We start from the raw sequence: 25,853 nt of genomic DNA, 5'->3' as shown, positions 1-25,853 counted from the left end.
TTAAGAAGTGAACAAAATTAATGTTTAAAGGTTAGCTGAAACTTTACTCTTACTCTTCCCGCTATATAATTAAGGACGCACTGTAACTTTTTTGGTTTTAAACGTTTCTATTTTGCAAAACACTACCTTTCACTTCTACTTGAAAACATTTTAAAGTATCGATAGTCCTACTCTTACTCGAGAACCTTATCTGACTACTCCACTCACCTCTAATTAAATGCAAACATGGGGTCAAGCACTAATCAGGTTGCGAGAGTACTACATTTCCAGTTTTACGGTATAGACAGATGGCTGTAGTCATATAGGGGCGGTTAGTGTGACAGAGGACAATGGGAGCAGTGACCCCGGTGAGATACTGTGTAGGTCTTTGTGTAATTTGACAGCTTTATTAATGACCGGTCTTTACAGTGGGCCATTGCTGACTACTGCCTGTAAACCAAATAGACCGCAACGGCATGTGACCGCCTTAACATCCACAGATCAATAAACAATGCCTCTGCTGTGAAGTTATTTTGTACTATAGTTATTTCAAATCAATAGGACAATTTATACAAACACTAATGACTCCTCCTCCGAGCCGGTTACACCTGTTTTAGTGGTGTAACCGAAGCTTAGAGGACTATTTTTGGTATTATTGACCAAAAGTAGGAACGTTTCTAACACTAAACCAAACGCTTTTGCAGACATATGTAAAAATGCCTGTAAATGTCTTAGATACAATGTTCTTTGTTGCTTTTGTTTCTCAACTTTTGTTTTTCTTAAACTTGTCGATACTCACCAGTAGATAGTAATGTTATGTTTACTTGCAAATGTAAATTGTAGTTCTTCTTCTCTAGTTTTCCTAGTTTTACTCCTATTGAATAACATTTAGTAACAGTAAAAGTTTTAGTTACTCTTCCCACTGTGACATTCTTTTTTGGTCAGATTTTTTGATTATGTAATGGTACGTTCAGACAATTACAATTACTATTACCTGAGTTTCCAAAATACTTTTTACAACTCTAACCTCATTGGATTTTGCATATCTTTAAACAAGAATATTGCAATTTTCCTGAAGACTCCGTCACGCACTGAAACTTTGTGCCCAGGTGCGTGCCCTGTCAACTGCCCCGTTCACCTCCTGCGGCTGTTATGACTCCCGTCCCGCTTCACTTGCTCAATTAAAAAGGAGAAAGTTGAATTCTTTTGACCTGTTCCTGTACTTGCCTGTTTCCACTAAACACAAATGAAAACACACAGCTTTGACCCTGTCCTATTTTAGTCATGTCTCCTGCTGTATCATCTTTGTTCCAGTCTTTTAAAGGCCTTCCTGCTCTGACATTTGAGACATTACCACACCGTGAGTGGGCGAACGATTAAATGCCTTTAAATGTTAATCCGAGCATGTGGGCAATGGATAATTATGGTATTAAATTATTGCTATTCACATGGGAGAGGCAATCCCAAATTTGCACTTATAATCCACAACTCTTGTCGGTCATTACACTATAGGAGACAAGCAAGTGACATCATCTGGCAGAGTTACAGGTCAGGTTTGTGGAGAGGTAACCCCGCTCATGTTTTTCCAAATTATTTAGCCTTTAAAGCCCATGTTTGGTTCAAGCTTAATGTCACATGGTGGAACATTCCAGCAAGAATATCTCCATGTAAAGAAGCGTGTGACATGTATTCCATGGTCATCACGTTCACCAAATATCACACATATGGATTTCTTTCTTTGGGACTATGTTAAAGATATCGTGAATCGAACAAATACACATGATACATAGAGATAGACATTACTGAACTGAAGAAAAAGGAAAAAGATAACAGATGAAATTGCAATTATTAATGACGCTCTGCAACAGCGAATGTGCCAAGAAATCCAGTGCCATCTTGATGTAGTTCGTGCGACTCATGATGCCCATATAGAGGTGTATTAAGTGACGTAAAAAACTGACAATAGAACAAGTCTGATTAAGAATCTTATCAATTACCTTTGTAGTAACTGCTTTAAATTGCAAAGAGATTTTATGGACATGCTGTAGTGGTATAGCTGCCCTGGGGCTGCCTGATAGAATCACAGCTACAAATCTGTGCTCTCTGACAACCTTCTCATATGATAGTCTACAATAACTCGCAGAAGTGTCTTGCCCAAGGACAGAGCAGCACTGGTTGGATCTGGAATAAGAACCGTCACCTGAAAACTATTCTATCAATGCATCTGTCACCTCTTAATAAATAATTTGTCACATTTCTAAATATCTAAAAATTTTTACTTCTTATAAACTTGCTTTGCTTATGTACAACAACAACGATGAAAATGCAAACCAAATGTACAGGATCCATTTTATTACAAATTCCCAGCTTCATTTTTGGATAAACAGCTTGTACACATAACATAAACATTCTTCCCCGTGAGTCATGATTTCCAGGGCATTTTAAAACTCGTCCAAGTTACTCCGTGTGTCTCGTAGCTTCGTGAGAGCTGCCATCACCTCCTCTAACGTCCTCCTCCCCAACTGTTTCCCTCTTCTGGTCCGAACATTTACTGTCCCAGTCTCGCTCTCCTGCTCTCCAACCACTGAGCAGAACAGTCGAGGAAAAACACATCAGAGTTACCTTGAAAAGTGATTTAAACCAGTTAAATTATGGTCTGTAGAGTTCTTTTTACCAAATATGTAGTTGTACTGAGCGAGCTGAGCAGAGCGGATCTTCTTGTTTAAGGTGGCCCCGAGATCCTCATTCATATCAACCATAAAACCGCATTGACTCAACTGCTGCACCACCTTAAAAGTACAAGAATTATGTTTATTACCATTGTCAGTGAACAGAAGTATTGAAATAGTAGGGTTTTCTTGTACTAATAATAACAAAAGCGTGCATACGAATTGAAATGGATACAAAAAAAATCTCAAAAGTAGGATAAAAGTTACTCAAAATATATTATATCGAAAAAAAAAAAAAATCTGACTTGACACAGGAGTATTACGTTAAAAAAATGTATGCAGTTTTTTTGAGATAATAAATGCAAGGGAGTGGTATAGTTTAGCTGGACTGACCTGTTTGGCATATGACTCACTACTGCCCCCAACTGGAATGACCATAATTTGTGCAGGGGACAACCACAATGGCCTGGAGAAAGAAATGAACAAACATAAACATACATAAACATAAACATACATATATCTTACCGAGAAACCCCACACAATACACTACATTGTATTATAACTCACCATTTTCCCCCGAAGTTCTCTGCTAATATAGCGATCATTCTCTCCAGGGATCCCAGCACAGCTCTGTGTATCATCACCGGACGATGCGACTGTCCGTCTTTTCTGTGGGAACGCAAACAAAGAAATTGTTTAACAAAATGATAGATCCAAAAACTAGTTGAATGACGTTTGGTATGAAAATAATTCTAAAACATTGTAACACTTCTCACACTGTATTCACAAATAAGTACGATTTAGCAATAATAGCGTTTTTGACAGTTGCTAAAAAACAGATAGTGACATCACGTTGCAAAGCTTTATGGGATACCCCCTTAGACGAACCAATGCTAAATAGGCCTGTCACGATAGCAACTGTAAAAAAAAAAAAACAATATATAGCTACAGAAAAACTCTGAGATAAATGGTAATATTGAAACTATGATATAATAATAATAAAGCAAGATTATCCCAGTAAAACTTTTTTTAAATATACTTTATCAGTAATAGACATGAGCTGCAACAAATAAAGAACAGAGTAAACCAATAATTGTCCATAGTTACTTATTCAATCCTGTACTGTTCAAATCTTATCATATAAAAAAAAAAAGATACAAAAAAAATGGTTTCAGCGTTCAAATATTGAACGATAAGTCGGTATAGTGTGACCTAAGGCTAAAACAAAGCCGGTGTGCACTCCTCCGTCAAAGCAACCGCCTAATTTCCATTTCAGACATTCTGTCATATTAACTTGTTTCATACACACTTTGTGGTTTTACAGAGTGTTAAAATGTAATGGGTGGTGATGTCATCTGTAAAGTCAACAGCCGACGGCTTAAAGGGTTCATATTACACCATTTTCTGATCTATGTTACAATGTTGTTTTCTCATCACAAACGCACCTGGAGTTGTGTTTTGTTTTATTCACACATGTTTAACACACAAACTCTGCATATTTAGGAGTTCTTCTCTCAAATAGAAAACACTCTGCTCCACCTTGTGATGTCATGAGGTAATACAGGAAGTGCTCCACTGTGTTTATTTATTTATTTATTTTTGATTTACTCGACACACCTTCACTAGAATCATCTGGATGATTTCAGCCCTGGAATTGCCCATTTCAACTAAACTAAAGATAAAAGGTAGATGTTAACTTGAAAACCACCACTTCATGACATTGCAAGGTGGAACAGAGCATTTTGAGCTTTGGAGATGTAGACAGACGAATAATAAAGAGTTACTTAAACATGTGAATGAAACAAAACACAACTTTAGTATGTTTTTAATGAGGTAACAACATTCTAATGTAACTAAAAGCTCAATTTTGCATAACATAGGACCTTTAATAAACAAAAGATGGAACAATATTATTTGGGGGTTAATATTTATTGTGTGTACCTAGTGGGGGTCTTTTGGTTACTTTGGTGGTATGATAACATTTGCGCTGTGGGGGGTTGAATAAGTAACTTGACTTGTTATTTATTTACTAATTACGGCTCATGTTTTGAATGAATTGTGCAATTAGAAAAAAAGGGATTTACCAGAATGATCCTGCTTTAGGGTTAATGTTTCAGTGACATGAAACAGTTTCAATATTATCGTTTACTGTGATACGATCTGTAGTAATGTAATCTGGCTTCAAAATATGTCATTGTGAAAGGCCCACATGACAAACTACACGATAAAAAGGGATAAAAGAGGGGGCAATATGCATAATCACCTTTTTTTTAATCTTTATTTATACAGGAAGAACCCAATGAAAGCACTTAGACTCTTTTTCATGGGCACCCTGTTCAAATACAGAAAATATACAAAAAACAAAACAAATACGCACATAAGTCCCGTTAAAACATAAAAAAACAAACTTTCTACCATGATATAACATTGTTCCCTCATCAAAAACAGGCCTAAAGTAGATTAACATGTCATTCAAGCATGTTTGAGTAATCTAGCGATCTCTCCCGGGCTCTATTCAAACTCTTACAGTTAACACTACAGTTCTGTCCAGTGCTCGACCCACAACCCAAGGTCATCCATTCTCCTGCAAAATATGTAATTAAACTGGTCCTGTCAATCGATAAAACCAGGTTAATCACATTTCTGAACTATGATTAATGGCGACTAATGGCACTGCATGTCGATTTTTATTTCAATATTTAATTCAATTCAATTTATAGAGCCCATAATCACAACAGCAGTGCCTCGCAAGGGTTAACAAAAATACCGATTTAACCAAAAGAAAGGTAGAAAATCAAACAGTGAAACAGTCATTGGTTGATAACACGCAGGAAGACCAACCAAAACACACAGGAAACAAGCAAAAGAAAAGCATCTCCCGTGCTTAGACCCTACTTCTGTTTTATATCAATTATTATCACAAATCAAAGTGAATTATTGGCTCATGACTCACCCCACATACTGAAGATCAAACCGAATGGGCAGCTGAAAGTCCAGCTGGATTGTTGCACACTGATGTTGTCTCCCGATGGCGTCTTTGATCTGGATATCAATCTGAGAACAAATCGGTTCACGTTAGGTTAGGCCGGTCACAGTAACAAATTTTGAAGCACGATATATTCCTGAAGAAATTACAGATGATAAATGACAATATTTTAACTAATTTATGCCACTGACACAAAAAATAACAGCAGATTTAAACCATAAAAACTATTCTAAATGTAAAATACAGTAAAAAAAAAACACACAAGTTGCAATAAACAGCAGAATGAAACACTTTAGTACTTAGTTTGCATCTGTAATGGGTCACGGAAGTTATTAATTCAACTTTCTACGGCTCAAATCTGATCACACAGCCAAAAATAACCAAACATTTCCCAATAACGCAAAAAAAAAGTGCACACGATAAAGACTGACCCTCCAAAAATATTGTTCCACTTTTCATACACTGAATGATAAGTCGATATAGTGATTACCATGATGGGCCTACATTAGCTTCAATTTGTCCACTCAACTGCATCTTAAGATCTAAAAATATGATAATGTCTGCTCTAAATATAACTGATGGGAACTGGCTGCGTTTTTGTGGGCAATAATTATTACAAATGTTGTGTCGGGCTCATATATCTAATTATAGTCGTCACACTGTGGCGATGTGGGTATAAATAGTTTGTATTCTGTGTTTCTGTTTTTGTTTCTAACCACACCCTGGGCATACATACCTCCTTCTCTGCACTTGTTCTTGACCTTGACTGTGTAAACATTCCCTGATGCTGGTTTCCTCCATGTCCTCAGTGATTTGACGCAGAAAAATTAAATAAAAGTTTGCTGTAAACCTTGTATAAAAGATGCCCTTCGGAGCTTTTCTGCCACCTGCTTGTCTCTGTGGAGATGCTTTTAATATTCCACAGTCGTTAAACATCTATCCAGCTTTGATTTTCCTCCACATGTTTCTATTGCTGCTGTGATCAGGCTCGCCTCTCTGCAGATCTGACCTGTAACTTGGCTTGGCAGCATCACCTGCTTGTCTCCCTGGACATAGCGGGGTTTAATGCCATACTGTGTGATATTCTAATCTGAACAAAGTAATAACATCCACATGAATACAAGACAGTGGTAGACCAGAAAAGATCCACCAGAAAAGTTACATAGTGCCCCTTTAATGAATCATAACAGAGACAAATAGTTCAAGACATGAATAAATGAGATTATTGTCATCTCTCCATTGCAGTGACTACATTTTTGGCGCACATTTTATAGTCGGTACTTCATCTTGTAACAAAAGCTGCAATAACGAGTGAATTCCTCAGCTGTGAAATCAATGACACTAAAACATCCTCCTCAGGCTCATGTTGTAATGCACATGAAGTTCATTTGCAAAACAGCTTGAAGTTGTTTGTCTTTCTTTGTTAGTTATAAATTCTAAGCTTTATCAGCAAAAGTGAAGTTGAGTGGATTTGATCATGAAGCACCATAATAGATTTGGCTTTTGAAACCAAGTAAAACAGTAAATTATAAGCCTCATGTGAGAGCGCCGCTGAAACTAACAATTATTTTAGGAGTCGACTGTTCAGTAATTAGTTTTTTTGAGTAGCAAATAAAACAATACAAATAAATTACCAAGTGATTATTCTTGAGAATTCATTTTTAACCAAATAAAGATTGTAATATAGATAATAAAAAGGAATAACATGCTTTATAAAACTTCTTTTGGTGCGTGGTTTAGAGTCTGGTTAACAATTATGGTTACCAAATTACAGTTATTTTAATAGACAACTTGACCTATCTGACAGGGCTGTTCTGTTTAGCTGTGCGTGACTGAAATGTTTTTATTCTACATTTTTATTCTCTTAAGGTTAATTGTACTGTGATCATTTATGCTTTTATGCGTTTGTATTGCGGTTTTAATGTATTTCTTATTCTGTAAAGCACTTTGAATTATTTTGTGCTGTACAAATAAATTTGACAGTGCATAGTTTTGGTTAGAGATGAGTTTCTTGGCTCGCACAGTTGTTGTTGGCACTAACCTTTGGCCCATAGAAGGCTCCGTCCCCTGGGTTCACCTCCCAGCGTTCTCCAAAGTGCTGCAGACTCCTCTCCAGCTGCTGCTCAAACACACACACACAGACACAGACACACACAGAGTAGTCATAACACAACCCAAGCACTTCAAAGCCCTTGTGAAAGTGCTGGTGAGTAAAACCACAGTGGGGTGTAATGTAACATTACACAGAAAAGCAGAAATATCTAACCAGATATTGAATAAAGCCTCATTTTATGCCAAAATGAGTCTTTCAAGTTTTTAATCATGTTTTGATGTTACTCTTTCATCAGAAACAAGCTGGGAGCTGTTTTTGTGCACATATTTAGTTTGACTCACATATTTTGACTCTAAAAACACTTCACCCGCATTGGTATGAATCATCTCCTGTGTTTCTAGACAATACACCTTCACCAGACTCATTCACATCATTTCAGTGCTCAAATTGTCTTTACTACACTACAAAATACACTACACTATATACAGCATATTTATTTCAGTGCCAGTTGCCGTTTTAGATTAGTTCCAAGTGATTTACTCTGCAGTGCACCTGATGGTCCTAAAAGCCTCTATTATTAGTTATTATTTAATCTATAATCTACAATAAAGATTACAGGACCAAACCTAAATTCTGTTGTGCCTTATTTAAAATGTGTTCCTGAGGGATTATGGGTGAGCTCACACTTGCACACCTCACATCAAACAGGGAACTAAACCTGGACTAAACAAGGACTAGAGGAGACCCAAACCAAGTCTATATCAGGACTAAACTGGGTTCAAACCGAAACCAAACTAGGACAAGTGTGAACGCAGACCAAGATACACACCCTTTTTGGGAAGCTCTCTGTTGGAAAGTACCACAATAGCACTTATTGGCTGAATGAATAACATTAACTTATCATGTGGTTTAAAGATTAATTTTAGTGTTTTAGTACATCTTTCCCAGCAAACAGTCTGAGCCGGCACATTTTATTTCACTGGTGCCAAATGGTCCAGCAGTAAAATGGGCATGGGTGATACTGACAAAACTGAATATCTATATTTTGGGATTATCTTGATAACGATTTTCAGAGGAAATAATGGTAATAAATCATAAATATAAAATCAGGGTGTGGTTAAAATGTGCTTAATTAAATTATCACTTAAACATTGGACAGTAAAATTAAGCACAAAAGTGAAGATATATCACTTTATCTTTAGTAGATTTCATTTATTCAGCACTTAAAAATTGTTATTAAAGACAGATTACATATTGTATACTCGATATTCTAATTCAATCTACAAAACAACATTTTTAATATAGCCTCCATCTTTTCTTAAAGCAAATATTGACTAAATAATGACTTACGTAGTTTAAAGATTAATTCCAGTATTTTATTTCACTGATAGATAAAGTGCAGCTGTTGGTACATGTTAATAAGTACCTCCTCAGCGTTGTCCCACTGCTCGGGCTCCCCCAGACACGGTGTGGGCCGTGTGGACAGAAGACACTGGAAGGTGAAGCCAAACACTTGATAAACAGAGCGCACAAAGTCCAGACAGGACACGATCTCCTCCTCCAGCTGCAGAGGAAACACATGTTTGAACACACTGGAGACTGACTGAGAAATCTCTGCAGCAACACCATAAAAGTAATGCTGGGTGATCTGGCATAAAAATACTAAAATTAGGTCTTTTAATATTTACTTGAATATAAATAATACTTTTTGTCAGTGGAATTTGCACTAGTTCTAGTTCTAGCTCTATAAAAAAAGTAACCAGTGTACAGTTGAGCACATTTTAAATTTTTGACATTTTCAATAATCTCTTACTACCGGTAATCAAAACTTTCAATACCGTCAGATGCCTAACCCCAAAAGAAACTGCAATGACATTGAACGGATGCCCACAATTAACAAATTGCATTCTGTAATATAAACAAACAATAAATCTGTTTGTAAATCTTATTATGTATAAAATGCATTATGTAGTTTAAAAATCTACAAACGCACAAATATTAATGCTACTACATGTTGACAATGTGCAGTTTTAAATCTTGATAAAAAAAATTTTTTAAAAAGGCAAATCAGATCCTAGAATTGTGTGGCTCTAGGGTACATAGAGCTAGTGCTTCAAACTGAGCTGGTGTTTCTTTGGCTCCAGAGAGACTGTTCATATGTGTCCGAATATAATCTGTGTGCATAAACAGCCTGTCAGAGCCGTGGCGGCTGGAGTCTGCTGAGTGACATGAGAACATCCCTGGGCGCTGTGTAGGGGATCAGCTTCACTCACTGTATAGCGCTGCTACAACTCCACTCATCAACATATGAGCGCCGCGTGTTTTTACAGGACAAAGACCCCAATTCATCCACTCAGAGGCCTCCTGGAATGCCCCTGGACCTCAGTACAACAGTGTAATAAGGGTAATATGGCTCCACATGTGTCTCATTAACAGATCCGCCGCAGTTACAAAAAAAGTTATCAGTATAAACTAAGACTGAGGAATTAGGGGAAAATATCTAATTTGATAAATGGTAAATGGTCACACTTTTATATAGTGCTTATCCACCTTCTGGGCACTCAAAGAGCTTTACATGAGACTTTTTTGGTTTGCAAACATTGTGATTAAAGTTATAATTTTCCAAAAATCAAGATTCTGTTCACAGTGCCCAATTTAAAATGTCCAGATACCTGAAAGCAGACTGAACTGCTTAACACAACGGTCCTCACCGTTTAAGAACCTCTGGCTTAACAAGATTCACATGCATTTCAGCACATTCACAGATGTCTAAACTACAGGATAACCAGCTGTTTTTCTATTTTACTTTTTATTAGAATATTTTCTGGCCCATTGACATAGAACAGGACAGATGTAAGCATGAAAAGGGAATTAAGAGTGAGAAAATGTACTCAGCAAATGTTAAACCGGGTGCTGATCTCACAAGAATGGTTTTAACAGGCTTTATACATAGAACAGAGTATATTTTAGAAAAAAAAAACTTTTGCTATGTGTGGACATTTAAACTGCAAACATGTTCTCACTACCTGATCAGGGGTGCAGAAGATGTGAGCATCATCCTGGCAGAAGCGACGCACTCGGGTCAGGCCACCCAGAGCTCCGGAGAGTTCATTTCGATGCAGCGCCCCGAAGTCGGCCCACCTCAGAGGCAGCTCCCTCCACGACCGAATGCGATGCTCAAACATGAGGCTGGACACAGACACAGGCACAGACAGGCACACTAGGTTCAAAATCACTCACTAAAATGAATACATCCTCACTGGAATAGATAAAAATTAATATCTGCATTTGTTAAAGATGCACTATGTAACTTTGGTGAAGGGTCCGCTACTTGCTTCTCTCCGTAGAGGGGTTATTGTTTTGCCAGGAATGTTCTACAGTATGGTATTGAAAATATATATCTCCGTGGAAACAAGCACATGACTGCATTTAGCAATAACTGAGTGATATAAATGTTTAAATAAGGTAGTGTTTGCAATAAGGTAGAGTAAACATTTCAGGAACAGCATTAGATTAGCGTAATTATTTGAAAATTGCACCTTCTTTTTTTTTACTTATTGAGAGCATGATCTTGAAACTTGTCAGCAATGCTATGTACAAATAAGTAAAATAATACATAAGTTAAAAAAAAAAAATCTTATATCATATCATAAAACATCAAAAATAGTCAGAACTATTTAAAATTAAGATCAATATTCTGAATTGAAATGACTTTAATTCTATATACTTTTATTTACAACGTGTCCTTGTTTTTACCAGTGTGCGGGGCAGTTCATGGGTTTAAGAGCATAGGTCTGCGATCCCTCTGATGTAACAGTGAACATATTCTCGCTGTAGTGCTCCCAGTGGCCAGAGCGCTCCCATAATGCAGTGCTGTACAAGGTCGGAGTCACAACCTCTGTGAAGCCCCTTTTTTGGTATTCACTCTGCAAAAACAAAAACAAAATAAAATAAATAAATAAATTTAATCAACAAAAAAGTAGGTGTTCATTGTTGTTCAATATAAACATGAGCCAAAGAATTAAGAAAAAAAAATTCTATTTAACTGACAACATTTACGTTGAAGTTAATACATTTTATTGGAAAAGAGCTTTCATTAATTCACCTTAATAAAGTCTGTGAGGGTATTGTAGATATAGGCCCCTTTAGGTAGAAAAAAGCAACTTCCTGGACTAATATCACTAAAGAAAAACAACTCCTGGTCCTGCAAAACAAAAATAAATTAGTGATACACTTTTATTGCAAATTACAAATTCCACAAAACAGAAAAATGTGTCTGTACTTTTCCAATCCGCCTGTGGTCCCTCCTCCGAGCCTCCTCTTGCTCCCTCTCCCACTCCTCCAGCTCCTTGGCCCCGGGGAAGGCAACCCCCAAAAGGCGCATCAGACCTGAGACCTCTGTCTGATTTGACAATGTTACAGGTGAAATCTGCAAACAGAGTGAGAAAGAAAAGTGTAAAACAAACTGCATAATTAAGGGTAAAAATATAAGTAATATTATTTTGATATAACACAATAATATGGAATTTCTGAAATTTCCCCACTGTGGGACTAATAAAGGCATATCTTATCTTATTTTCCCGTTTTCAGAGCAATTAATGTGGTTTGGGCCAGCACGACTGTCACCCCATAAATGTTTATATTGTTTACAAAAACCTGAAAAGCTATTACATAAATATATCAATATTGTTTTTGAATGCAAACTAACCTGAAGCATTTTGAAGATCTTGAGGTAGCCGATGTGAGGAAGGAGTGGACCATCGCAGATACCTATACTGTCCCCACACCTGAAAGCACAACGAGATATTTAATTTAATCTCACATAAACACAGACCACACTGATGTGAGTGATGCTCTGTACATGCCTGTAAACAGAGACAATAGGGCCAGACATCTGCTCCTCAACAAGCCGAAGACGCAACTCATTATCCTGTAAGACACAGTAAAAACCTCTAATGTACGGTATTACATTTTTATTGCATCAACTAACACACAATGGACTGAACACCATAAGCAGTGTCAGTGTTTCTCACAGGTTTATACTGAGATTATGGTGGCAATAAATGTCACTTATTGCCACTAGTGATAAAAAAAAGCACTGATTATAAATTAATTAGGCAAGGCTACATTTACAGGTGTTATTAGGGAAAGTGCTTCATACAATATTGTAGACATTAAAATTACCATACAAAGAAATAAAACATACAATATATAGTTAATAATACAGTTACTGCTATGTGTCTATTACAATAGTACAAACAAAGTAGCATTTGTATTACCAAGTTTGGTTCAGCTTGTTTTAAGACTATGGGGGAAAAATTTGACTATGAGAGGCCACCATAAACTTTTTTTTATTTATGGGAAACACTGACTCACTAACATTTTCAGAAGAACTAGTGAAACATAGCTCTTCTTAATGTAGTTTAGCCTAGTTTTTAATCATATCTTTGAATATACCTGAAAAAGTTCCTGGACCTCCTCAATATTCAGATCCAGTCTTGTGAGGTGACGTTTCTGAGCAGCCACCTTCAAGCATCTTTCCTCCACATCACTCAAAGAAAGGGCACTACAGAAACATGGCAGAGGTAAATATATATACAGGTAAAACACACAGGGGTGGGACTCATTTTTAACAATGAAACATGTACCTGTCCTTCAGAACATGATCACAGTAAAGGCCCATCTCGGACACTCCCTCTCTGCAAACCTGTGCCCCGAGATCAGACTTCAGCACTGCCCCGAGCACACAGGCCCCTGTCCTCCAAGCTGCCTATTACACATATGGAGGTTAAAACTGTCTATATGCTGTCTATAACACATATAGAGGATAATGAGTCACTGCTTTTCCACAACTTATTTTGAAACTAAGATGATGATTATTTTAATAAATTTGATTGAATAAATATTTGAGGAAAAGTGCTGCTCATAATGTCTTTTTAATTATTTTTCATTTGTAAATCTTTATTTAACAGTTACTATATTACCATCTTATATTTTTGATAATATAATAAAGCATAATTTCCCGTATATCAATTTTAAAGGTAATTTTTAAGACCATGGAGTCTTCAATTAGTCAACAGGAAGCCACCATAGTAACCATTAGTGGGAAACATTGCAGATATTTCATTTGAACATAGTAGAAAGTGCTGAACTTTCTACATGTAAAAGTGTTAAAGTATAAATATGGCAAAAAATGTGAATATGAAATAACATTGAGGAAAAATTAAATGCAATGTTATTTTGAAATCAAAAACAATAGATCAAGTTGAAAGTTCACAAACCTGTCGTCCTTCAGGGGTGTCAAAGCCCAGGAACTGCAGTTCACAGTCTGTCTCAATTGGTCGTGCAAGCTCCCATAGTTCTCCATTCACTTTAGTGACCAATGCCCCTTTAACACTAGGAAAAGACACGGAAAAAAAACATTATACCTCAATATGACTACACAAAAAAGGGCCATTTATTGTATAAATATATTCACCGGGCTCTCTGTGCAACGTTGAGAGGAGTGGTACATCCCGCTTTCACATCGAGAGTTTGACCACTGGCCAAACGCACAGTCACAGGCTTTTCTGACCTTTCACCTGCACAACTGTTTTCCTGCTTCTTCTTAAGAGAGTCAAATAACTGCAGCTGCTTGAGTGAAGAAGCAGATACCTGTAAGACACAATAGTAAAATAAATTTTTTTAAAGTATATATATAAAACTGTAATAATTAATGTACTAATTAATGTTGAATGAATATGGTAGAAATGATGTCTTATACCCTTGCCTCAACACACATTTAGATTTAAGAGCTAATTAACATAAAGAGGAGGAGAGCAGGAGGATAATAATAGGATATAATATTTTGCATAATGTTCAAATGAATCACGTCTATTACTTGCATAGTAACAACTGTATTACACAGCCACACAACATTGTTCTACATCACAAATGCATGGAGTTAAAAGAAAAGAGTATAAAACCATCACAACAGCCAGAAACACAACCCAGGACCTGCTCAGACTCTTGAAATGACATGAGTGCAGCATCGGTGGCTAATGCTAACTGTTTTAGTCTCAAGTCACAAGCGTCTCGCACCTTGACGTAAGTCCTTTGCCCGTGAATAACGTTGCGAGCGAGTTTCCGACACAAAATAAGAGGAATAACTCGCATCACCATCTTTACTAAAAGTGCATGTATATAAAGTAGTAATCACATCATTGCCCTCAAACCTAAGGGCAGCCATAACACCGGAAACGAGCAGAGACAGAGAGGCAGGGGATTGGCTACAAAGAAAAGGGGCGGGACAATGTGGAGACGTGACTAAACGTGCGCGTCCGTGTGCCTCGGAGCGCGCACACACACACACAAAACACACACACACGCACACAAGTGTTTACTGAACACGGGAACAGGCTTTGGCAGAAGAAAATGCACAGGGCAGACTGTTAGTAGGTTATATCTCCCCCAAAATCCACACTTTGGCATCTCATTAATGATAAAGTTTAAGTATAACACCATCCTGGGACTTTGAATCACGGATATCAAACCAAATTCCCCACGTTATATGTTGTCATTTATCCAACTAGTAATGAATTAAAAAAATAAAAAATAAAATAAAAATAGGTCAGCTGGGAGAAAGAATTGGGGAACATGAACATCTTTAAATGTACAATATTTGGAAATGTTTCTACTTATTTGAGACCACGTAAAATGTTAATTAATCTAAGAACTACGTAGACAGGTCTGTACATATCTGTGAACATCCAATATGATTTCCCCGGGAGGTAAAGTACATCTACTACATCTACTAGAGACTGTACACGGAGATGGGCATTTATAAAAGTACTGAAGTACCAACAACACTCCACTTGGGGGAGCCATTCACCTTGACTAGTCAATGACACGTGTGATGTGGGGCGGGTACCACATGAAGTTTGTTGTAATATCAACTCTGCAAACAGAGCACTGGGCATCACTGTGGGGCACCGTTTTCCTCATACAGGTAGACAAGAGGCACGAGGCAAAAATAAATAAATAAATAAAAATAAAAAACCTCAGTCCAGTGCAATGTACAGAAGTTGGTTCTTACAACATTCTTTGTGATTCCTGTGTGCACGTGATTACAAAGCAGTAGAAATATTGAGCATACTGCCAGAAGAGCATTTGTGCTGTAGTTGAACTGTAAGGATAATATTAACATCAGGTTGCGTTCACATTTTAAAATTTATGTGACAATGTTAGACGGATGCCAGGGTCCAATGTAAACCAAAGAATAAAAACCCACAACTGGATTCAGATTATTTTTGTTGTGAGCGTAACCTACTTGATGTGAAAAGGGGGAAAAAAAAATGCAGTGTAGACTTAACACTGAAGCTGTGGTGGAAAGAGTACTGAAGTGTGTACTATGATGGCCACAAATATAATCAATTACATTTAACATGGTTTTAGTGTCATTTTAGAACAATCTTTTGTATAAAACTTGTGATAAAACTGTTTAAAAGATGAATTAAACTTAATTCTGCATATCCTCATAGCTCTGCCCAATAAAAGCAGGTGATGCAATGCTGTTGTGTGGTAACAGGAACAGAGAGTGGTAAGACAGCTGTGAATTGGGACAATTGGGACTTGTGCTGTACTGAGTAACTCTTATGATTTTGAGTGTAACCAATTACAATTACACAGTTATAATTATATTCATTAAAAAATTGTGTTTAAAAATCTACTCAAAAAAGTACCCCCCAAAAAACTTAGTTACAGAAACATATTTGTAATTAGTTCCTTTCCTCTGTATTCAAATTTGGGAGAGTAATAAAAATGTCCATTCCTAGTGTGTAACATAGTTACATGTTATGTGCTGTAGAAGATGCTTTTGTGGTATTAGCAATCACATAAAGAATGTAGGAAATACTCTGATTACCCTGATACAGGGAAATGACCTATGAGCCAGTGCATCCCATTTTAAATACATTTGTCGAGCCTTAAGGCAGCCTTCACCACATACAAGTGAATACCACGAATCAATAAGTGAAACAATACATTGATTTTGAAAGGCCTTGAGAAATTCAGGTATTCAAATACACACTGGCAAATGGTCAAAGGAGACTGTGCAGAGTAAACACCCGAAGATAAGACACTGACCAAATAAAATACCCCCCCTCCTTGAAGTCACATACTCTGTATTTTATTAAGTCTTTACATATTGAAAGCTGCTAAGAGTGGAGTATGGTGGAAAATCCCATCTACTATGATATTTCTTGACGCCATCATGAAAATAAAACAGGCAGACATTTATTCTTAAGTATTTGATCACTGTCAACCTCCTCTTCTGTCTCATGGTCTAAAACTAAAACAATGACACACGACTGAAAACGTATTTAAAAGCTTAACAAGGCCTCAATACAGTAAAGACAGGATGCGTGGACTACAATCCCTGTCTTCTTTTTACACAAGAGTTTGAAAAGAAAAAGATGGATCAACGAAATCTTTATATTATACAAGCTTAGAAATATACAGTGCAGAGAGATAGAAGGAGGAAAGGGATAGCGACAGATAATTTACAGTAGATACACGTGAAATAAGAACATCCTCAACTGCAAGGAAAAAAACAACCAAAATACCATTGTTCAGCAAAAGGCAACACACATCCATTGGGTAAAAGGAAGCAAAGGATAAGTTTTTGGATTACTCTTCATCACTTCAATTATATTTGTCAGTATCCTAAAAGACCCATTATGTACATTCCTCCTGCTCTCTTTCTCTGTTTGAAAAAAAAAAAGTTTATTTCTCATGATTTGAGAAATTAAAAGTAGATGTTGGGTTAGTTATGTGACACTTAGAACTTAAATTCCTAAGCTCTCTATGGTGAGAGTGGCAAGCGGAACCATGACACTGTTGGGTTATTTACACACAATACTGTCCATCTATCCAACAGAGAAGGTCTAAGCTTATACCAGCTAACACACACAGTAGTGTGCTCAGGTCATGTCACAGAGGAACACTTCAGTACCGGGGGGGCAGAAAGGGTCTTTTTGGGGGATAGAAGGGACCTCCAAAGGGAGGACCATGGCGCTTCCCTCTGAAGCCTCTGAAACTTGGGGGAGGCAGTCGGCCTCGCACCAGCGGCCTCTGTGGGATGGGCTCAGTCATTATGAGGGGCCTGGGCAGGTTCATGAGAGAAACAGGGGGTTTGGGACGGGGCGGGGCAGGGCTCCCGATTGGAGCTTTCTGCTCAGGAACATTCTGTTCGGGAATATTTTGCTCAGGTATATTTTGCTCAGGAATCTTTTGCTCGGGAACTTTTTGCTCAGGAACTTTCTGTTCAGAAGAATTCTGTTCAGGAGGTTCAGCTGATGGTGTAGTACTTGGTGGGACTGGTAGGACAGGTGAAGCAGTATTGACAGGTGAGTTAGGGGGGGAAGGAGAAGGGGAGGTGGATGTGGGAGGGGGAGAAGAGAGTGGAGGAGGTAGGTTCGGAGGCTCTTTCACTCGGCCCAGTAAAGGTGGAGGAACTCCAGGAGTTCCTGGGCGGTGGAGGGGGGGTGCCATTCGAAGGTTGAAAGGCTCCTTAACAGTCCCTGGGCGGGGCAGCCGCGGAGGTTCACCCAGTAATGAAGTCATGAAGCGAGGACCTACTTTACCCGCTCTGGGAGGCCCTCGCTCCGACCCTCGTTCAGGCCCTCGTTCAGGCCCCTCTGGCCTCACTGGGACAGACAGGGGTGAGGGACGCTCCACAGGAATCAACACCCCACCCACCATCACAGCTGTGGGCACGGGGGAGTGAAGGGGAGGGGTTGGGGGCTTTTGGGGTAAGGGTGGAGGAGGCGGTCTGGGGATGGACATGGGCGCATTAAAGAAAGGAGACGTAGGAGGTGGATGCTGGTGGAGAGGGGCTGGGGGAGCTTCATGGGGGTACGGTATAGAGAAGTGAGGCTGAGGGGGCAAAGTGTGGGGCTGAGGAGGGAGCTGAGGGGGGAGTGGGTGAGGAGGGGGCAGGTGAGTGGGGGGAGGGTGAGACGGTGGAAGGTGAGATGGTGGGGGAAGGTGAGACGGTGGGAGAAGGTGAGACGGTGGAGGATGAAGATGGAGGAAAGGATGTGGGGGTGGTGGAGGGGGCAGAGGGAGTTGAAGAGCAGGAGCCATTTCTTCAGAGTTTCTTCTGTTCCTGCTTAAAGTGGGAGCCACAGCGATGGGTGAGGGAGGCTGCGTGTCCATGTACTCCTCCTCTTCATACCACATGCCCCCCCCTCCGCGGCTCCCTCCTCCTCCCCCGCGCCGAGGCCCACGATCAATCACTCGAATACTCTCTACTGTTCTGATGGGTTCCCCAGTGAGAGGCCTGTTTGAGTAACCTAGAGTTTCTATGGGTGCCCCCTCAGTGCACGGTGACACTAGTGTTTCAATGCGGTGGTACTGACCCTCCCTGGGTGACCCGCCCCGAGCTTTGGCCTCTCTTTTCCCACTGAAACTTCCATCCTCCGAGCCTGTGCTCACCTTACGAGACCCAGCAGACACTCTTCTCTCTGTTCCAGATTTGTTTTTATAATAACCAGACTGTCCATCGCCCTTACCCTTTAACACTTCTTTACTAGAGAGCGAGGTAGTGTGCGTCCTAACATCCTCCTCTTTCAGTTTTGTATGACTCTTTTTCACAGCTCCAAATCGAGAGGAGCCTAAAACATCCCCCTCACTGTTGCTTCCAGATGGGGTGATCACAGCGTCCCAGGGCTCACCGCGATAGGCTGTGGGTGAGAGGGGGCGGCTTCCAGACGACCCTAAGGACTCTGGAACACTTCCTGGAGTGTCCATCATCTCATCCTGAGTGGGAGTACACGCGGCCTCGTCTCTAACTGGGGTCCCATCCACTCCATCAGGACTAAGATCACCTAAGGCCAGACTAAAGCTGGGATTACCCTGCAAAAAGCTGTTAATTTTGGACTCTAAGCTGGGAGTGGACATGGGCGGAGCTATGCTTCGTGAGGGTGAAGGAGGAGACAGCTGCCCGTCTCTGTCCTTGTTTCGTCCTGGAGTTTCACGTTTGACAATGCTGCTTACAGAGGGTTTGGTTTTAGGGGGGGCTGGGGTGACTGGTGTTTTTACGGATGGTTTTACTGGAGGAGATGTGCGACTGGCTGAAGCTGAGCTGTTTGTTACACTATGCAGTAAAGAAGACAAACCTGCAAACATATAAAGACAGTATTAAAATTAAACAATAATAATTGAAATATTAGAATATTTAACCATTTGAGATTCACCTGACGTATTTTTTTTAGAAAGAGCATTTAAAATGCCTTCAGGAGTGATGTCAACACGGGACAAGATGCTCGCAAGAGCGGGGCTTGGAGAAGCTGTTTTTGAGGCCGATGACTGTCCCGATGGAGTTGAGGGGGTCCCTGGAGTTGACTTAAGTGCTGGACTTGCTACAAAGAGGACAGTAATTAGTAAAATACGTTTTATTTAAGAACCGGGAGGGGGTTGCCTCATATGTAAATCCTTCAAGTCTGGACACACTGGAATATATTTCACAGCAAACAAATGACAATATTCATATAAGACAAGATAAATGCTGCAAGTACAGGCACATAATTCAGTTCAGGAGGCTCAAACAACAGTTTAACACTTAACCAGTTAACAGGAGAATACATACTGAACCTATAATATAAGATGTTTCCCAAACGTACTTGTACTCTTCATGGCCGACGTGAGTGAATTGAGGATTGAGCTGATCTTCCCCAGGTCCACTTTGGCCAGGTTGACTCCAAGAGGGTTGGCTGGAGCATTTGAGGAGGTGGGGGTGCTCGTACCGGCAGTGCCAGTAGCAGATGCATTACTCTTTGAACCTTTTGTTGGAATTGTAGGAATTTTTGCAGTGTCTACAACAGGGGTCACCTTTTCCTTCTTGTTTTCTGCTAATGAAAAAGGTCATTTGAAAGAAGGAACAAAGAAGAAAATAAGTTAATGGGAGTAACTATTACTACATGTAATCATGCACATGACGTTTCCTCACTAACCCTCTGCCTCCTCATCAGATACATCCATCTCATCTTCCGCATTGTCATTGGATTCGTCCATAGCTTTCCCGTCCAGTTCTGGGTCAACCTGAGCTCTGTTCAACCCCAGAGGCAGGAGTGGAGACTCTGAGCCCGTGGGAGAGGGGGCATCCTCTGAGGGTGAAGGGATGGGCGAGTCCTCTGATCCAGGTAAAGTCGACTTAAGAGAATCCAGTTTTCTTTTTAAACTGGCCACACGGTTGGCAAAGGCACTATAGGCCTGAGAAGGGCATAGTTATAAACAATCATCATTTGTTTTAGATACATCCACATCATCTGAGTTGTACTTACATTGGCCACAATTTTGACCTCTTTATACTGCATCTCATAGAAAATGTCTGCATTTCCCAAAGACTCCAGCAGAGAAGGACCCCTTTTCATCTCTTTCTCAAGAAAGCTCACAAACTCTTGCAGCTTCAGACTACCTTCCTCAAAATCCTTGGCAAATTTGTTTCCCCCAGCCTTGTCTGAAAGTAAAAAAAATAAATAAATAAAAAAAAAAATATATATATATATATATATATATATATATATATATACATCAATAGTTGATGATCTATAATTATGTATGCAATAATTGTGCTGTGTAATTAGACCACGTTCTACCTTTGAGTCTCTTCAGAGCCTCTGTGCTGCAGACGTCCACTCTCAGAGTGGACAGCTGTTTCTCTCTGAAGTCTTCTTCTGCTACAGCTTGTTTGTACTGGGACAAGTCTTCGATGAGAGACTGAGGCTAAAAATCATAGAGGATACAGATTAGCCTGCCATAGTTATATAATGTTGGCTTTCAAAGAATGGTAAAAGACTTACAGTAAACTCAGCCAGAATCTTAGATTTAAGGGCGGCTTTAGTTGTTGTTGGTGCTAGGGAACAAAATGAGGTAAATATACAAATCAGTACAGAGGTTTGGGACACACAGACTCATTGGATAAACTCACCACTCAAAATAAGAGGCGTTTTCTCTTTCTCCTTCTCCCTTTCTTTTTCCTTCTCCTTTTTCTTCTCTTTCTCCTTGTCTTTTTGCTTCTCTCTCTCTTCCTTTTTGTTCAGACTCACTTTAAACTGGGCAATATTTTCTGCTGGATAAATGCTCCTCTCCTCCCATATAGTAAATATCCTCTCAATAGACTTGCGGACTTTTCCATCTCTATCGACACATCCATAAAAAGATTTTTAAAAAGTGAAAGGTAAGTATCAGTTAAAGAAAGAAAGAATATTACCATTTTATATTAAATCTCACCTGATGAGTTGAGCGGCATTTGGGAGAACGTCTGCAAAACTGGACCGGAAGACGATGGCGTTCTTCCTCTTGCAGTTTTGAATCACATCATTGGCGACGTAGAAAAGATTCAGCCGGTGGTTGTTGTCAGCTGGACACAAAAACATAAAAAACACAATTTGAGCGTAGCAAAACACAAGAACATAAGTAGAATACAATTTTCTCTGCACGCACAATTTTAATGCCTCAATTAAATGATATATATATATACACCAAAAGCTTAATAAATAAAGTATTTAATGCCTAAAATGAAATAATGTTCGTCATTGCTTCAGTTGTAACTGTAAAACGAAATGAGTTCAACAACAATCTCATCCTGAGTTATTACAGTTATATGTGGCAATTGGAAGTGCCTACAGGCTAAATTGGCAACCATGCTTCTGTTAAACTAACCTAGGACACCGCCACAGAGTAATTTTTATTTGAAAAAATATTGGACTCTAATCTTCCAGAGACTATACTGCAAGTGTACCTGACTTTGACACTGTAGTGGTAGGTCAGCTGCAACAATTTATCGGGAATAATCATGACTACTCCAGCACTAAAATAATGATTAACCATTTCAATAATTTTCATTGGAGGGGGGAGGAACATAGATGTCGTCATATAGGTGCATGTAAGAGGTTTACAGAGCCTCCAAACCAGTGTTGAACCTTATAAATAGTAACCTTAATCATGCCCTAAAATGTTTGTTATTGACGTTATGATAGTGGAGACATTAAAATTGTGGTAAATGTAGTACTACTTATGGTAACTTGGGCTGATATACAAAGAGAGGCACAGTCTGAGTGATGCATTTTGGCACCGGGTCATAGTTTATACAGCCCTGATCGAGACTAAAGTGACAGTCTGTAAGATAGCACCATTATTACTACAAAAGACATCAATATATCTTTTGTGATTTTAATAAATACAATAGTTTGTTAATATCCTCTATCAATATGTCTCAATTAAACATATTTTAACTTTATCTGGCAACATTTTAAATAAACAAATATCTAATCAGATCTGTCTAACATTGTTCCAAGGCTTTTATGTATGGCATATCCTATTAAACTACTTTTAACTACCATTTTCTGGCCCATGACAAATAAGAAAACTAAAAACGTGCTTACTTTCGACCTCAAACCATAACTCTATTAACAAGCCAGCATCACATAACATCTCACAAGTAGGCCAAGGGACAAACCAAGGCACATTTTAATTTCTGTTACGCTGCTCGCTGCCTCATTCATCTCAGTCTCTCAATCTAAAAAGCCATGTGCAGAATCTGGATCAGACCAACAACATGTGACTGCAGTGATGATGTACCAAAGCCGTCAGCAAAATGTCAATGGGCAGTGTAGAATAATTCAACAGGATAAAAGAAGCCAGCTCCAAAAAAAACTCAGCCTTTGTGCGTATTCAACCAGTCACACAACTCAAAAACCTGTGTCATCTTGTATAATCTCTTCAACACATTTTAATGTTAAATTGGTAGGGAAGAAAAACATAGATAATATGTAACATTTTCTCCCCTAAACACAATGTTATGTTGCAGAAGCTCACAGCCACCGCCCCAAGAAAACACTAAAATCAATAGAGGCGAGCAATATACAATTAAATAAAAATATCTCAAAATGCTGCAAAGAGAGCAGTTTCAACATAACAACACAACACACTTTTGTTGTGATCATTCAAATAAGAACATAAAGTAATATTTCTGCACATTTTGTGTTGAATTTAAGCTACCTTCTGATTATCCTTATTGGAATACTCAATAACAAATGGCTGATAATATTATGAGCATGACTCTTGTTTTGAACAAAGGAACTACTGAATACTGGGTACATCATGTATTATTGTATTTTATTGTATTTTGTTAATGGCGTCTTATAAGCCCATTAAAGGGCTCAGCATATTTCTATGCAAGAAGACACAATAATAAAAACAATTCATTCATTCATGTATGCCATTAAAAAACTCTCAAAATAGAAAAACAGCTGATTAATGTTAAAAATGTCTTCCAAATAAGGGTATAGAAAGTCAGATTTCTTAACTTTTGTTGGTAATAATGTTATAGGCCATTTACTTTTGTCTGAGATGTAAACAATAATAAATACATTTGTTGGCTGCTAAATCACTATGAAAAACATTAACAAAACAAACAAAAAAAACAAGACATTTATTTTTGTCAATATAGATCACATCAGTTTTTATATATTATAAGGTGAATGTCTTTTTGTTTAGATAACTACCATTTATTGTCAAGGGAAGCAAGTACGAATTTCAATTTACATGACAATCTTGCAGTAAAAAAGATGCCTAATCCTCTTCTCATCAATGTAATACATACTGTAAAACTGTGTTGGCCCACATGTACAGTTTTTGACACAGACGTTTACATGCAAAAATTTAAGAGTGTCAAGTCCACTAGCCCAATAGTCAACAAAATCAATGCTTAATTAATTGGCATGACAATGGTATATGACATGAGACAAAACAGAAAGATGTCAACTTTGAATTAATGTGTTTGCCTTTATTAGAACACCAAGTTCTCACTCAATTAGACTACTTGATCTCCATAAAATCAAAAACCTTTATTGTCCTTTGACAGGGACAGACACGCATACACGAGCACAAACATTATACAAAAATAATTTACTTTTCAACTCTGCAAAGCTCCAAATGCTCCCTTAGTCACAGATCAACTTTGTTTGAGAGGCAAATTTGTAAGATTGCGTTTGAGATATATATACACATAAATACTACTACTACTACTGCTAATAATAATAATAATTTAAAAAATATGTCTCACATGAATGTCCCTCAACAACATAATTTTTCAAGTTCAACCTCATTCAAAAATGTACTTTTAGAATGTACTTTTGAATTGTATTCTGTGGCAGTTATGGGAGAAAAAAAACAAAGTTTACAAAATATTCATTAATGTAACAGGATTCTTAACAGGACAAAAGGGTATAATCCTTAACAGGACAAAAGGGTAGGATTCTTACTGGCACAACTGCACATGATCATTTTCAGTCTCTTGACAAAACAAAAACCAGTGTCTCATTTCAACAACATAAATGAAATGTCCACATTAACATCATCCATGCAATTTGGAACAATATAGTTACACTGCTGTAAGTGCATGTGCTGTGTGTCTAATGAAATAAGCTCATCTGATCTGTTTAACTTGTCTAATACCAGGAGCACTAAACAGAGAAGTTATCAACGAGTTATCAGTGAGTGACACATTTTTCACGTTTTAGTCTCAAGTGCAAATGAATAAAAACAATATTCTATCCGAAAAGTGGTGATCAAAGTTAAAAAGTGTTTTGTACTTTGTGTATCCTGTGCAGTGCTGTAAATCATGCTCAGATCAGAGACAAATCACAGGTGTCGTGGACAGTGACCGAGTGTAAACAACTGAGCAACGACACGAGCTCCAACGGACACATGCAACGGCCAACCGCCCAAACTAAACACACACTGACGGGTTAAAGTGCGCAAACTGTGGGATTGTGCACACTCAAATCAAACAACAAACCAAACATTCGCCAGCACTCCTCTGTCAGAGTTTAAGAGCAGCGTTCTACATTAGCCTAATTAAAGTGGCTAGCATTAGCATTAGCATTAGCATGGACGGGCTACTCACATTTCTTGAGCCACTTCATCCAGGAGCGGACGATTTGGCCGTGGTGTTTCTTGTTTTCAATGCACCAGGCGGATAGTCCCTGTATGGACTCCATAGTGTTGGATACTCCTTGAAATCGTCGGTCCAAAGACGATTCCAGCGTAGCGGTGGAGCTGCGGGCCCCTTGCCCGCCTGCAGCCCCTGCACCGGCCGCCATCTTTACACTCCTGTCTCCAG

The 25,853-nt window shown here is 38.6% G+C and overlaps 2 protein-coding genes across 3 annotated transcripts; both read right to left on the bottom strand.

The window, feature by feature from the left end:
* Positions 1-2,314: 2,314 nt before the first annotated feature.
* Positions 2,315-15,155, bottom strand: tars2 (threonyl-tRNA synthetase 2, mitochondrial). Its single transcript, XM_033981312.2, has 18 exons — positions 14,768-15,155; positions 14,166-14,341; positions 13,969-14,083; positions 13,336-13,457; positions 13,145-13,253; positions 12,553-12,617; positions 12,396-12,474; positions 11,970-12,116; positions 11,793-11,891; positions 11,444-11,613; positions 10,714-10,876; positions 9,114-9,251; positions 7,676-7,753; positions 5,602-5,702; positions 3,216-3,317; positions 3,042-3,114; positions 2,654-2,768; positions 2,315-2,563 (listed from the first exon to the last, which is right to left on the bottom strand). Exons 1-18 carry the CDS (start codon positions 14,846-14,848, stop codon positions 2,421-2,423), a joined length of 2,076 nt encoding a protein of 691 aa, XP_033837203.1. The 5' UTR covers positions 14,849-15,155; the 3' UTR covers positions 2,315-2,420.
* A 1,676-nt stretch (positions 15,156-16,831) lies between these two features.
* On the bottom strand, positions 16,832-25,853 carry rprd2b (regulation of nuclear pre-mRNA domain containing 2b). 2 transcript variants are annotated; one of them, XM_055228205.1, is made up of 10 exons: positions 25,638-25,853; positions 21,959-22,088; positions 21,657-21,865; positions 21,529-21,581; positions 21,325-21,451; positions 21,010-21,185; positions 20,680-20,938; positions 20,350-20,577; positions 19,924-20,088; positions 16,832-19,845 (listed from the first exon to the last, which is right to left on the bottom strand). In XM_055228205.1, the coding sequence occupies exons 1-10, from the start codon at positions 25,831-25,833 to the stop codon at positions 17,672-17,674; spliced, it is 3,717 nt and encodes a 1,238-aa protein (XP_055084180.1). In that variant the 5' UTR covers positions 25,834-25,853; the 3' UTR covers positions 16,832-17,671. The 2 variants fall into 2 exon arrangements, with proteins under 2 accessions (XP_055084180.1, XP_055084181.1); XM_055228206.1 differs by having other exon boundaries at positions 20,350-20,574.

This window comes from Periophthalmus magnuspinnatus, chromosome 16 (genome assembly GCF_009829125.3).
Source record: "Periophthalmus magnuspinnatus isolate fPerMag1 chromosome 16, fPerMag1.2.pri, whole genome shotgun sequence".
In the NCBI taxonomy this organism is placed as follows: domain Eukaryota; kingdom Metazoa; phylum Chordata; class Actinopteri; order Gobiiformes; family Gobiidae; genus Periophthalmus; species Periophthalmus magnuspinnatus.
Note: the sequence above shows the minus strand (reverse complement) of the source record. Positions and strands in the feature narration are given on the sequence as shown.

What these genes read in the sequence shown, in the direction of transcription:
- rprd2b (XM_055228205.1), bottom strand. Translation starts at nt 25,833, where the DNA reads ATGGCGGCCGGTGCAGGGGCTGCAGGCGGGCAAGGGGCCCGCAGCTCC. An exon ending in GATGAAGTGGCTCAAGAAAT is followed by an intron (nt 22,089 to 25,637) that starts GTGAGTAGCCCG and finishes TTTTGTGTCCAG; the next exon opens with CTGACAACAACCACCGGCTG. An exon ending in AATGCCGCTCAACTCATCAG is followed by an intron (nt 21,866 to 21,958) that starts GTGAGATTTAAT and finishes ATGTGTCGATAG; the next exon opens with AGATGGAAAAGTCCGCAAGT.
- tars2 (XM_033981312.2), bottom strand. Translation starts at nt 14,848, where the DNA reads ATGGTGATGCGAGTTATTCCTCTTATTTTGTGTCGGAAACTCGCTCGC. An exon ending in ATGAACTGCCCCGCACACTG is followed by an intron (nt 10,877 to 11,443) that starts GTAAAAACAAGG and finishes GTCTGTGTCCAG; the next exon opens with CCTCATGTTTGAGCATCGCA. An exon ending in TCTTCTGCACCCCTGATCAG is followed by an intron (nt 9,252 to 10,713) that starts GTAGTGAGAACA and finishes TTTCCTCTGCAG; the next exon opens with CTGGAGGAGGAGATCGTGTC.